The following is a 14,511-nucleotide window of genomic DNA, read 5'->3' on the forward strand; positions in this document are numbered from 1 at the left end:
ATTCTTCGGCGTGCATTCTTGGCAGCTTGTTCAAAGAAAGGTTAGTCTAGAGAGAGCAGCACCAGCTGTTCCCCCTTTCACTGTACTGCTTGCAGGATTTTGAAATCCTTAGAAAGGTACTAAATATGTCATTAAAGGCAGAAATAAATAATACAAGTAAAACCAATTTGCCACAGTTACAAAGACATGACAACATAGAGTAGATATTATACCTTTTCACTGAGTACTAATAGGGACCAGAAAATGGCAACTTGATGTTAACCAATACGTAGTATTACTTGGGGATATATATTTATAATGGACGACTGCTTTCAATATAAAAGCAGTAATATAAAAGTGTAATATAAAAGTGTACTTCTGATAAGACGGCTTGTTTCTTAAGCAGAGGGCAGCCTGTCTGACCTTGGAATAATTAAAAACCAGACAAATGATTGCAGGTTATGACCTGTGATTGAGCCTCACCCTTATTAGAAGTCTTTTTGCCCAGGCAGTAACCTCCGACGTGTATAGAATGCTGTATGTTGTGACAATAATTATATAGAAACCCAGGCTTCCACTGCACAGGAGGATTTAGCCTGCTCCAGAAGAGCCAAATAAAATGACCCCATTTGCTTTGGTGGTGAGATTTAGGATCTGAAAAGCACTCCTATTTTTGCTTAATTTGCTAATCTGGAATTACAGAACAAATTATCCATATACCTATTTTCTCTTTTTGATATACCTGGGGATGGCGGGGTGTTTCATTCTCTTAGCCCCAAAGCTTGCTTAGCAGACAATCACTGTGAAAGGCACAGACTTAGGTATGGATGCTTCCTGTTTTCAGGGGGCAGTGAAATACACCCAGTCTCCCCACTGGCACCCTCCTCTACTCCAGTTATTCTATCTGGCCCGCTGCAGCCTGCAGGGATGCCTGCACACGGGCCTTTGCTCCAGCTCCTGCTTCCCACCCCAGATTGCTTCCATCCACAGGTGGAAAGGAACATCTTTGAAGACCCAGCAGATGTCCTCCTATCACCTCAAGGGGAAGCCTTAATGTTATAGAAGAAACTTTTCAAAGTCGAAGTGACCTTAGGCACGGTAGCCACTGTTGGTTGCCTCCTCAGCACCACGCCACCATGAATTCCCCGTAAATAAAGTTTTATTGGAACCTAGTCATGCTTATTCACTTATTTATGGCTGCTTTCATGCTACAGTGGCGAAATTGAGTCATTGCCACAGAGACAGCGTGTCCTGCAAAGCCGAGAAGAGTTACTATCCGGCCTCTTAGAGAAAAAAAGTTCCCAAACCCTGGCCTACCACATGCTGCAGCTTCGTGCTTTGTCCAGCAGAGGCACAAGAAGCCCTTGGCAGGGGCCTCCGTGTGACCTGGCTTGCCAGCCCTCTTCCTCTCCGCTCTGCCTCACACTTTAGGGGGACAGAGAAGTTGGCTTTTCAACCTGGCCAGGCCCCACTTATAATTTCAGATGTTCCCACTTGTGGTCTAGCAGGCAGAAGGGAGATCTCTCAGCAAAGCCCTATTTTTTTCTTGTGTTCAGCCTGGGTTTCTTCCATGTGGAGACTTCCTAAAGGCCACAGGGACTCCAGGGTACAGGGTAACCTGTCAGTTTGAGGGTTTTGGTGTCCTTAAGGATGGCTTTTAGTACGCAGAAATACCAGTTATTGTTACTTTGCAGTTTTAAAAGGGATATACAATTTATTAAATTTATAGTATCTGAAACCTAGTTTTTCCTGAAACTATTATATTCAACTTAAAAATCTTAATATTCTATCTATACATCTGTTAAGTTTTAACAAATACATTCAGGGGGCTGAAAATTATTTAGGTCCATTTAAAAACTTAATTAAGTTAACCACTCAAACATTTCAAAACTCCATTTATAAATTTAATATATTCAATTTTCTTAGACTGTCTTAAGAATCAAAACATCCTGAAGTAGTTAGGAATTATTTATTTTCTAGTAAGAATTCTTAAAACTTTCTTCCATTAAATTTATATATTCACTGACTCTCAAGTTCTGAGATAGTCTAATACTATTTACAAGTTTAACTAAACTCTCATATCTCTCTACATAGGAGGCCAATTCTGATCGCTTACACATTTTAAATTAAATTGTGCCTGCTTTCTTTTACTTAGCATAATGTTTTCAAGGTTCACCACATGCAGCATGTATCAGTACTTCATTCCTTTTTATGGCTGAATAATGTTATATTCTATGGATAGGCTGTATTTCATTTATCCAGGTTCATCAGTTGATGGACATTTGCGCTTTTTCTACTTTTTGGCAATTATGAATTCATTTATGTGAGCCATTACTTTCTCTTTGAAACAGACATTATCAATAATTATTATATAAATTAATGGGTTAAGATATCCAGACTCATTGGGGATGAAGCATGCCCACAAGTATAAGGTGAACTCCATTTTCACCCAGATTCACTAGGATCTTCTAGTTTTACTAAAATAACACAGATTTTGGATAATTATTCTCTAATTTTTTCATATGTATGACTCCTCAGTTCCTTGAAGGCACAAATAATGAAAAAATTATTTTGTATTCTCTAATGTACCCAGTACAATGCCAGACATAATATACCCAGTACAATGAAACTATAATGAAAAGGGCAACACAATATGTAGTATATTTCATCCCATATTAAAATGTTAGTAAAGGAGAGAAACTGAATATTGGAGAGAAGTTACCACTCTGCACAATTAATTAGGCCAAGGTTTCATATAGGAGGTGGGATTTCATGAACAGTTTTGAAACTATAGGCCTAGCTGATTTAAACTCTATTATATACATATGGCAACAGGCAGCTGCAGTGAATTGTTTGCAAACAGAAAAGTAAACAGCCTATCATGGAAAACAGAACCACTCCAGAAACCTCAAGACCCATAGGACACTTATGTTTTGAGCTATTCCTTTAATCTATGTTCACATAAAGCAGCTAATTCTTATCTCAGAGAATGGAAAGCATTGACACACGCAAAAAGAGAAGCATCAGTACACTTGTCTTTGCATGCAGGTGCAGGCATCGGCCTTTTCAATTACATCTATAACATAGCCATTAATTACAGAGGCAGCCAGCTTCCAACAGCTAACCACTTTTTCTTTTCCCTCTTCTCTCCTCCCTTTATTCCATTCTTTCAAAACAACATTCATTTTGGATACCAAGCATTCTTAGGGTGTTATACTTGATTCTGTATCTTCCATGTTTGGGGATAATACTCAATTATGATTTATTTTTATTTCAAGAAGGCAAATATCGTAAGTTGGAAGAAATCTATCTATGAAAATCTTTCTCCTGGCAAGAGAATACGGTTGTTTAAAAAGTCCTACCTATATGTATGAGAGCTAGTCAAGTATGTACTAGACAGGAAGGAGAGTTAATGAGTGAAAGCCCCAAACACATCAGAGACAGCCAATTAGCTTGTCTGAAACACAGGCTTGTAAAGCTATCAGTAACTTATAAAATGGTCTGCTACACACGAGTAAAATGTTGTTTAAATGGCTTGCTTAACTAGATGCATTCACCATGAAATTGATTCTTTTAAGGTTATTTTTTAAACTTAATACTCATTAACTGTGCATATTGAAATGGCTGAGTGGGTGGGAAGAGGGGTAGATATCTTGCTACTGTAAAGTACACGTTGAAGATATGAATTCCATAGTTTATGAGGTTAAGAGGTATTGGGAAAAAAAACCGAACAACTCATCCATTACCAACAATGGTGTCTGCCTCAGTAATTGAAATGGATCAACCCAATTAGATTATTCCTCCTCTGCTTTGCTAAACACTTAGACGGGGACAGGCAGATGTGCTCCAAGGACCTACCAATCTGAGAATTTACGCTTTTGTGTTACGGAACTGCACTGTTTTCCACCAAAGCCTACAATTCTGCAGAATGGCATGAGAGAAAGAAGACCCCAAGCCTGGTATATTTCAAATCCAACATGTGCCTCGGAGTGAACATCAAATTTCACCCCCCAAAGACTTAACTTTACTAAAACATTTGAGGTAACTTGATGTTAGCTGACACATGAATGACAATGACTATATTATTTCACACTTCGAATTTTCCTTCAAAAACTCTTGTATATTTAAAAATTGGTTTCTGGCCATGCCTCATACTCAGTTTTTCCTGTTATACAAGGCTGCATACCTTAAATACACCTCAGTCAATGATCAGACAACCGGGAGGACATGCTTCATTTTTTCAGGGTGTAACTCTTCTTCCTGCTTATTCAATATTGGTACCCTTAATGTGCTTCACCAAACCACTATCAGTTGGCCAACTCAAAGGATTCTTTGACTCAACAAAACATTAGGAAAAAAATATATTTATATTTACAATGGTTAAAGATATAAAAATCTTTCAAATATAGTTTATATATTCTAGTTTATTTGGCTTTTATAATGGACTATATGTCCCCTATCTCAATGTCACAGTTGTGAGGCATCAGAAAGCAACAGCAGTAGTAACAAATCAAAATATTAATATATGGAACCCAAATAAACATTAATATTGGCCTTGTGGTACTATGGCAGCATGCTGTCCTAACAACGACAACATTTAGATGTTGGAGCAGATTCAAATTCTTGGGCATTAAGCAGGAGACAGACAAATACAGCAGGCCACGCACTGCTCAGCCACCAATGGAGGGTGCCAATGGCCCTGTCCAGATGCAGAGATATCCAAGGGATGCTCCTGTCAGCAGTCTGTCCTCTGGCTCCAGCAAGGAGCCACCATGGGAACACTGGGAGGAAAAGGAAAAAGAGGAGGGTGTGGAGAGATGGGGGGAAAGGCAGAATAAGCTGACAGCTGCCTCAGTCACATATCTGAGCAAGGGGAACAGGTAACAAATGGCCTTGTAACAAACTGCCATGTTGTTAGTCACGGGGAGAGAATTTCTCTTCCTGCTGGCAATATAGTCAGGAGCCTAATATCCTGGCAACTGAGAAATATGAGCTTGGAAAGAGGCTTGCAGGAAGCCTGAGGAAAGAAAAGCTGAGTGGTAATCTGTCCTGAGGAATTTTAGCCAAAAAACCCCACACAGGACTAGTTGAACTCGGAATAAAGCCTGTGAAAGACAAGTCTGGAGAACATTACAATCAGACATAAAGAGAGCACCAGAAATGAAGGTTCAAAAGCCACTGACTGGATTTACCACAGCATTGTTAGTGTGGACTTGGGTCCTAGTTGAGTTCTCCACAGGGAACACAGGGAAGAAGAGGCAAGGTGACTATGCCCTGTGCTCCGCCCCCCCCCCCCAGGAGAAATTTGGCAACATCTTGAGATATTTTTGGTTGTCACAACTGGGGGGTGGGCGGGGTGGGCAAAGGGGGTAGTTGCTATGGGCATCTAGTAGGTAACAGCCAGGGATGCTACCAAACATCCTACAATGCACAGGACAGCTTCCCCTTCCCCCCAACAAAGAGCTATCTATCCCCAAATGTCAATAATGTTGAGGTGGAAAAACTCTACTCTGAACTGACATTTTTAAAGCAAAAATCAAAGCACAAAAGCCCTGTTAATGATTCAATCGATGGTTTATCAGCATGAACCATCAGGCTCCCTCCGTGGAATCAGGAGATTTAGCAACTGGATTGGAAAGCTCCTCAGGGAGGAGCACCAAAAGTCCAAGGTACGTACTCTCTGTCCTTCTTTCTTGTTCAAAGTAGAAATCACTAGATCTTGGGGACAAGTGAGAGCATCAAATTGGCCTAAAACAAGTGCTGGAAGGAAACAGCCACATTTCTCTCATACTACATATTCACTGTTTTGATTTCTGGGGATACAAAGGTGCACAGTACAAGTCCCAGACCTCATGGAGCTTACTCAGCAGTGGAAGGAACTGACAGATATCAAGTGAATATGTAAGGAACTAAGTAAAGTCAGGTAAAAATAAGTGCCATGACGAAAAAGAAGGCAGGACAGCAATAATAACATCTGCCACATAACTGATCCAAAAGAGGGACTAATGGTGTAATATGAGTTAAAAATCAAGCAGTCACAGATGAAGACAAATATCTAGCTGGTTTCAAAACAAAATTTCATATAGTTACAATTAAAAACTCTCTTGATTAACCTCCACTTAATTGTCTGGGATTAGCTGACTCTTCATCACACTGATACAAGACAAAGATTAATGCTACCTACACAGTGAACGTCCACACCTGGTGGATATAACACCAAATGATGAGGCTACACCCTTGATGTTCTTGACTGGTGGACTGCTCTCTGGCCTGTCTGCTCATTTTTGCTCCTGAGTTGTTCATAATTCTCATCAAGGCAATCAGATTTGCTATTATCATTAAGTAATGTTATTAAATGTGATACCAACGAATGAAATATGAACTAGAAAAGAGAATTTCTATTTCTATGAAAAACTAAATGGGATAGGTTCAAAGAAATCTATAAAAATAAGTCACTAAAAACAAACTGCTGTGGAATTAGATTTAGGTAAGATGACTCTAAAGGATTGGGAGGGAAAGGAGAAGATGGCTCCCCAAGTGTCTTTAACTATGGTTTTACTTTAAAGAAACAGGAGCTGAAAATCATAGGTAATGGCTGTGTTGCATGCAAGAAATATGATACAGAACTCTAATTAGTGGCTACATACTCAGAGAAAAGACCTTGGCCCAATATCAAAAGATGAGTACCATCTGTATGTTTTAAGTTAAAATAAATTATTTAGAGTATGTATACATTTTATTTTTTAATGTCAAGACACTTTAACCAATTCTTGATTAACTGTTCAACTATCAGTTCAGATCAGGCCAGATACGGGGGCTTCTCACTGTACATTTCAAATCACGCTTTTTATTCCGTCTGAATCAAAAACCTTCTCAGAGAGGAAGTCATTAACACCCATTTCAGTCTGAGTGAAGAGTGTTACATAAAATCATATCCACTGTCAGAAGCAATATTAGAGTCTATCACCTCAAATTCTCTTGTGAAAGAAAGTAGAGTATAAATAAATAAAATTAAAATACTCAAATCCATACTCACACACATCCACACCCTGCAGTCTCCTGTGGAAACAGTCTTATCTGTGAAAGCAAATTATAGTTAAAACTGGATACCTCATTATTAAATACAGTATCCTTAAAAAATAATAAACATTGAGGGTTTGGATCAAGATGGTGCAGTAAGAGGTCATAGAGTTCATCTCCCCCCATGAACACATCAAAAATATATCTACATGTGGCACAATTCTTACTGAAAACTAACCAGAAACTGACAGAAGGACTCTGTACAACTAAGGCTGTAAGAAAGATATACACGAAATTGGGTAGAAAGGGAAGGAAAACGATTGGGTTGGTTGGTACCTGTGCCCCTGGGAGGGAACTCAGAGGAAAAAAACATTACATGAGTGGACACCTGCCCTGGGGAGTGAGCCATATTGGGTGCCCCAGTCCTGGGGTCCTATGCAGGGGAGACAAGTCCACTTGGCTTTTTGAGGACCACTGAGACTAACAGAAGGGCTGTGCGAAGCCTAAACTCCACTCCTGAGAAACATGTGCACGCTGGCTTGCCCCTGGGGCAGGGCAGAGAGAAGTCTGCTCTAGGATGCTGGCTTTCCCACGACTACCTTGCTGTGAGCCCCAGGCCAAGCTGAGCCAACTCTGGCCCCGATCACTCCATGTCACAGTGTGGCACTGAATCTGGGATGGTCAAAACTGGAGAAAAGACTCAACCTTGGGATGCAGAGGCATCTGGGTCTGGGGTGGAGCCTGGGTGGTGTGGCAGTGGTCATTGTTGGCACTTACTTGAGCAGTGTCTCAGAAGCAGCCCAGATCTCTGATGGCCACTCCACCACAGCTCACTCCCCTACACAGGGCTGAGAGTCCATGTGGGCCCCACCTGCAATCCCACAACAGGGCCTGGACAGCGGAGGCTGGGGGCAGTGGTTCGCTGTGAGGAACACAGGGAACTTGCACCTGAGGCTGCATCTGAGCGGAGCTGCCAGCGCCTGTATAGGCAGTGCATCAGACTTCTGCCTGCAGCTGACATGAGCCAAGGGCCCATACGGGCTCCACTTGCTTCAGTACTCCCCTCCTCTGTGGCAAAGGTCCCAGTGTGGGGAGAGGGAAAATACACACGCTTAAAGGAAACAGAACCAGCTTGAGCGTGAAACTCAGGGTTCCTGCTACAGCAACCTGGGATCAGACCCTGGCCCTGTAGGGTGATGATGGCCACTGAGCAGAGGGGAAATCTTGCCTCATACCTGGCACCAACTCTAGCCCCTCTGTCTCTAGTTCCACCCTGTACCAAGGTGACAGCTGCCAGCACACCCTGAGGAAAGACATGACTTGCCTCCATGTCAAATCCAGCTCTCCCATCAAAGGCACTGGGCACATGTCATTGGCATAGAGATGCTCCCACATAAGAACACCCCTTCAAGAATGCAATAGGTAACTGTTTCACCTAAATTCATAGAGACAGAGAAAGTTATGCAAAATGAAAAGGCAGAGGAACTACTCAATTGATAGAGCAAGAGAGAACCCCTGAAAAAAAAAAAAAACAAATAAACAATTTACCAGATAAAGAATTCAAAGCATTGGTCATAAAAAATGTTAACTGAATTAGGGAAAAGAATTGATGTATACAGTGAACACTTTAACAAAGAATTATAAAATGTAAACAAGATCCATTCAGAAATGAAGAATTCAGTAGCTGAAATAAAAAACACACTAGAAGGAATGAATAGTAGACTGATACAGAAAAACACATAAATGATCTGGAAGACAGAATAATGGAAACCACCCAATTAGAACAGCAAAAAGAAACACAAATTTTAAAACATGAAAGCAATTTAAGAGATCTCTGGGATAACATTAAGCATATCAACATTTGCATTAGAGGGATCACAGAAGAGAGAGAATGGGATCAAAAATGTAACTGAGGAAATTATGGCTGAAAACTTCCCAAACCTCAAGAAAGAAAAAGATACCTACCTACAGGAAGCAGAAAGGGTCCCATACCATAATTAAAATAGAAAAATTTAAAGATAGAGAATTCTAAAAGTAGCAAGAGAAAAAGAGTCATTTACAAGGGAACCCCCATAAGGGTATCAGCTGATTTCTCTGTAGAAACTTTGTAGGCCAGAAGGGAGTGCTATGGTATATTCAAAGTGCTGAAAGGGCAAAACTTGCAACTTAGGATAGTCTACCCAGCAAAATTATCATTTACAACAGAAGGAGAGAGAAAGAACTTCTCAGACAAAACAAACAAACAAACAAACAAATCAAAAAAACAAAAAACTAAGAGTTCATCAATATTAACCTTCCCTAAAAGAAATGTTAAAGGGTCTTCTCTAAGTGGAAAAGAAGGAAGAATATAGGAAAGGGAAAGTTCCACTAGAAAAGGCAAATATATAGTAAGGACTGAGGATCAACCATTTAAGCCAGTATGAAGACTAAAAGACAAAAAATGGTAAAAGCAACTATAACTACAATACACAGTTAAGGGATATGCATGAAGATGTGAAATATGACATCAAATGTACAAACTGTCAGGGAGGGGAGTAAAAATGTAGATCTTCTAAAATGTGTTTGAACTTAAATGACTGCCAGTTTAAAACAAGTATATATAGTTATAGGTCAACATATATAAACCCACAATAATCACCAATCAAAAACTTACAATAGATACACAGAAACTAAAAAGAAAGGAACACAAGCATACTACTAGAGAAATCATCAAACCACAAGGGAAGAAACAAAAAGAAGAAATGAACAGAGATGAACTACAAAAACAACTGGAAAACAAGTAATAAAATGGCAATAAGTACATACTAATCAATAATTACTTTAAATGTCAATAGACTAAATGCCCCAATCAAAAGACATAGGCCGGTTATTTGGATTAAAAAACATGACTCTTCAATATGCTGCCTACAAGAGACTCACTTGTGTGGCTAAAGACACACACACACACTGAAATTGAGGGGATGGAAAATGATACTTCATGCAAATGGAAACGACAAGAAAGTGGGGTTAGCAACACTCATATCAGACAAAATAGACTTTAAAACAAAGGTTATAACAAAAGACAAAGGAGGGCATAAAGAGGTCAATATAAGAACAGGAGGGCTTCCCTGGTGGCGCAGTGGTTGAGAATCTGCCTGCCAATGCAGGGGACACGGGTTTGAGCCCTGGTCTGGGAAGATTCCACATGCTGCGGAGCAACTGGGCCCGTGAGCCACGACTACTGAGCCTGCGTGTCTGGAGCCTGTGCTCCGCAACAAGAGAGGCCGCGATAGTGAGAGGCCCATGCACCGCGATGAAGAGTGGCCCCCACTTGCCGCAACTAGAGAAGGCCCTCGCACAGAAACGAAGACCCAACACAGCCATAAATAAATAAATAAATAAATAAAATTAAAAAAAAAAAAAAAGAACAGGATATTATACTCATTAATATATATGCAACCAATACAAGAGCACCTAAGTACATAAAGCAAATACAAACAGACATAAAGGGAGAAATTGACAATAATAAAATAATAGTGGGGAACTTTAACACCTCACTTACCTTGATGGAAAGAATATCCAGACAGAAAATCAAAAAGGCAAGAGTGGTTTTAAATGACACAATAGACCAGTTGGACTTAATAGATATCTACAAGACATTACATTTCAAAACAGCAGAATACACATTCTTTTCAAGTGCACATGGAACGTTCTCCAGGATAGATCACATGCTAGGTCACAAAAGAAGTCCCAATAAATTGAAGAGGACAGAAATTATATCAAGCATTTTTTTCTGACCACAATGGCATGAAACTGGAAATCAATTACAGAAAGAAAAATGAAAAAATAAACATGTGGAGACTAAACAACACACTACTAAAACACCAATGGGTCAATGAAGAAATCAAAGTGTAAGTCAGAAAATACCTTGAAACAAATGAAGTGAAAACACAATACTTCAAAATCTATGGGATGCTATAAAAGCAGTTCTAAGAGTGAAGTTTATAGTGATGTAGGCCTTACTAAAGAAACAAAAAAAATCTCAAATAAGCAACCTAACCTATCAACTAAAGGAATTTAAAAAAAGAACAAACGAAGCCCAAAGTCAGCAGAAGGAAGGAAATAATAAAGATCAGAGAGGAAATACATAAAATAGAAATCAGAGAACAATAGAAATGGCAAAGAAACCAAGAGCTCGTTTTTTGAAAAGCTAAATAAAATTGATAAACATTTAGCCAGGTTCACCAAGAAGAGAGAGGATCCAAATAAACCAAATAAGAAATGAAAGAGAAGAAATAACAACTGATATCACAGAGATACAAAAAATCATAATAAAATACTGTGAACAGTTATATGTCAATAGATTGGACAACCTAGAAGAAATAGACAAATTTCTAGAAACATACAACCTGCCAAGACTTAATCAGGAAGAAACAGTTTGAGCAGACCAATCACTAGTAATGAAATTGAATTTGTTAAAAAAAAAAAAATCCAGCAAACTAAAGTCCAGGACCAAATAGCTTCACAGGGGAATTCTACCAGACATATAAAGAAGAACTAATACCTATCCTTCTCAAACTGTTCCAAATATTGAAGAGGACAGAACACTCACAGATTCATTCTATGAGGCCACCATTACCCTGATACCAAAATAAGACAAACATTACAAAAAAGAAAATTACAGGCCAATATCTTTGATAAATATAGATGCAAAAATCCTCAACAAAATATTAGCAAAGTGAATCCAACAATATGTAAAAATGATCATATGCCATCATCACGTTGGATTTATTCCAGGGATCCAAGAATAGTTCAGTATTCACAAATCACTTGATATGATACACCACATTAGCAAAAGGAAGGATAAAAATCACATAATCATCTCAAAAGAAGCAGAAAAAACATTTGACAAAATTCAACATCCAGTCATGATAAAAACTCTCATCAAAGTGGATATAGGAGGGACACATCTCAACATAATAAAGGCCATTTATGACAAACCCACAGTTAACATTATACTCAATAATGAAAAGCTGAAAGCCTTTCTTCTAAATTCAGGAACAAGACAAGGATGCCCACTCTTGCCACTTCCATTTAACATAGTATTGGAAGTCCTAGTCACAGCAATCAGACAAGAAAAAGAAATAAAAGTCATCCAAATTAGAAGGGAAGAGGTAAAACTGTCACTATCTGCAGATGCCATACTTTATATAGAAAACCCAAAAGTCTCCACCCCCAAACTATTAGAACCAATAAATGAATTCAGCAAAGTTGCAGGATACAAGATTAATACACAGATATCTGTTGCTTTTCTATACACTAATAATGAACTACCTGAGAAAGTAAAAAAAAAAAAAAAAAATGCTGATTAAAGTCACATTAAAAGGAATACCTAACACTACCAAACGTAAAATAGATAGCTAGTGGGAAGCAGCCACATAGCACAGGGAGATCAGCTCAGTGCTTTGTGACCACCTAGGGGGGTGGGATAGGGAGGGTGGGAGGGAGGGAGATACAAGAGGGAAGAGGTATGTGGACATATGTATATGTAAAACTGATTCACTCTGTTATACAGCAGAAACTAACACACCATTGTAAAGCAATTATACTCCAATAAAGATGTTTAAAAAAAAAAAAAAAGAATACCTAGGAATAAACTTAACCAAGGAGGTGAGAAGCTTATACTCTGAAAACTATAAAACACTGATGAAGGAAATCAAAGGTGGTACAAAGAACTGGAAAGATATCCCATGCTCTTGGATAGGAAGAATTAATATTGTTAAAATGGCCATATTACCCAAAGCAATCTAGAGATTTAATGCAACTCTCATCAAAATACCCATGACATTTTTCACAGAACTAGAACAAATAATTCTAAAATTATATGAAACCATAAAAGGCCCAGAATTGCCAAACTAATCTTGAGAAAAAAGAACAAAGCTGGAGGTATCAGACTATACTACAAAGCTTCAGTAGTTAAAACAGTATGGTACTGGTACAAAAAACAGACACACAAATCAATGGAACAGGATAGAAAACCCTGAAATAAACCCACGCACCTATGCTCAATTAATCTATGACAAAGGAGGCAAGAATATACAATGGAGAAAAGACAATCTCTTGAAAAAGAGGTGCTGGGAAAACTGGACAGCTACATGTAAAACAATGAGATTGGAACATTTCCTCACATCATATATAAAAGTAAACTCAAAATGGATTAAAGACCTAAGTGTGAGACCAGAAGATATAAAACGCCTGGAAGAAAACATAGGCAGAACACTCTTTGACAGAAACTGTAGCAATATTCTTTTGGATCTGTCTCCTAAGGCAAAAGAAATAAAAGCAAAAATAAACAAATAGGGCCTAATTAAACTTAAAAGCTTTTGCACAGCAAGGGAAACCATGGACACAATGAAAAGACAACACTATGGAATGGGAGAAAATATTTGCAAGTGATATTACCAATGAGGAATTGATATCTAAAATATATAAACAGCTCACACAACTCAATATCAAAAAAAACCAACTTGATTAAAAAATGGACAGAAGACCTGAACAGACATTTCTCCAAATAAGACATACAGATGGCCAACAGGCACATGAAAAGATGCTCAACATTGCTAATTATCAGGAAAATGCAAATCAAAACAACAATGAAATATCACCTCACACTGGTGATGGCTATCATCAAAAAGAACACACATAACAAATGTTGGTGAGGATGTGGAGAAAAGGGAACCCCTGTACACTGCTGGTAGGAATGTAAATTGGTGCAGCCACTACAGAAAGCAGCATGGAGGTTCCTCAAAAAACTAAAAATAAAACTACCATATGACACACCAATTCCACTACTGCACATATATCTGGAAAAAATGAAAACACTAATTCGAAAAGATACATGCACCCCAATGTTCATAGCAGCACTATTTACAACCCCCAATATATGGAAGCAACCCAACTGTCCATTACAAGAGGGATGAATAAAGATGTAGTATACATGTATAATGGAATATTATTCAGCCATAAAAAGGAATGAAATTCTTCCATTTACAGCAATGTGGAAGGACCTAGAGAATACTATGCTTAGTGAAATAAGTCAGAAAAAGACAAATACTATATGATATCACTAATATGTAAAATCTAAAAAAATAATACAATTGAATGCATGTAGCAAAACAGAAACACACTCACAGATACAGAAAACAAACTAGTGGTTATCAGTGGGGAGAGGGGAAGTGGGGAGTGGCACGTCACAGGTATGGGATTAAGAAATAGAAACTACTATGTATAAAATAGATAAGCAACAAGGATATATTGTATAGCACAGGGAATTATAGCCATTACCTTGTAATAACTTTGAATGGAGTATAAATTATAAAAATACTGAATCACCATGCTGTCCACCTGAAACTAATATTATATTACCTGAAATTTTGATAAGAAAGTATAAATTATAAATAAAAAGTTAAAGTTGTTCTTTAAGAAACATTACATTATTTTGAATGCGCTTGTAAAGTATTTTCTAAATAGAAC

General features: G+C 38.4%; 1 protein-coding gene across 6 annotated transcripts in view; it reads right to left on the minus strand.

Moving 5' to 3' along the window:
- The window catches only part of ARL15 (ARF like GTPase 15), a 538,502-nt gene that overhangs the window by 133,331 nt on the left and 390,660 nt on the right, over nucleotides 1–14,511 (minus strand). For 4 of the 6 annotated variants that reach the window (XR_014241859.1, XR_014241860.1, XM_082382492.1 and 1 more), the window contains exon 6: nucleotides 7,018–7,056. The exons of the other annotated variants lie outside the window; for them this stretch is intronic. Coding sequence is in view for 2 of the 4 variants with exons in the window: in XM_082382492.1 (XP_082238618.1) it covers nucleotides 7,018–7,056 (39 nt within the window). In the remaining 2 variants the exon portion in view is untranslated. The remainder of the gene's footprint in view (nucleotides 1–7,017; nucleotides 7,057–14,511) is intronic. 6 annotated transcript variants of the gene reach the window in all.

This window comes from Balaenoptera borealis (assembly GCF_965194805.1).
Source record: "Balaenoptera borealis genome assembly, chromosome: 2".
In the NCBI taxonomy this organism is placed as follows: domain Eukaryota; kingdom Metazoa; phylum Chordata; class Mammalia; order Artiodactyla; family Balaenopteridae; genus Balaenoptera; species Balaenoptera borealis.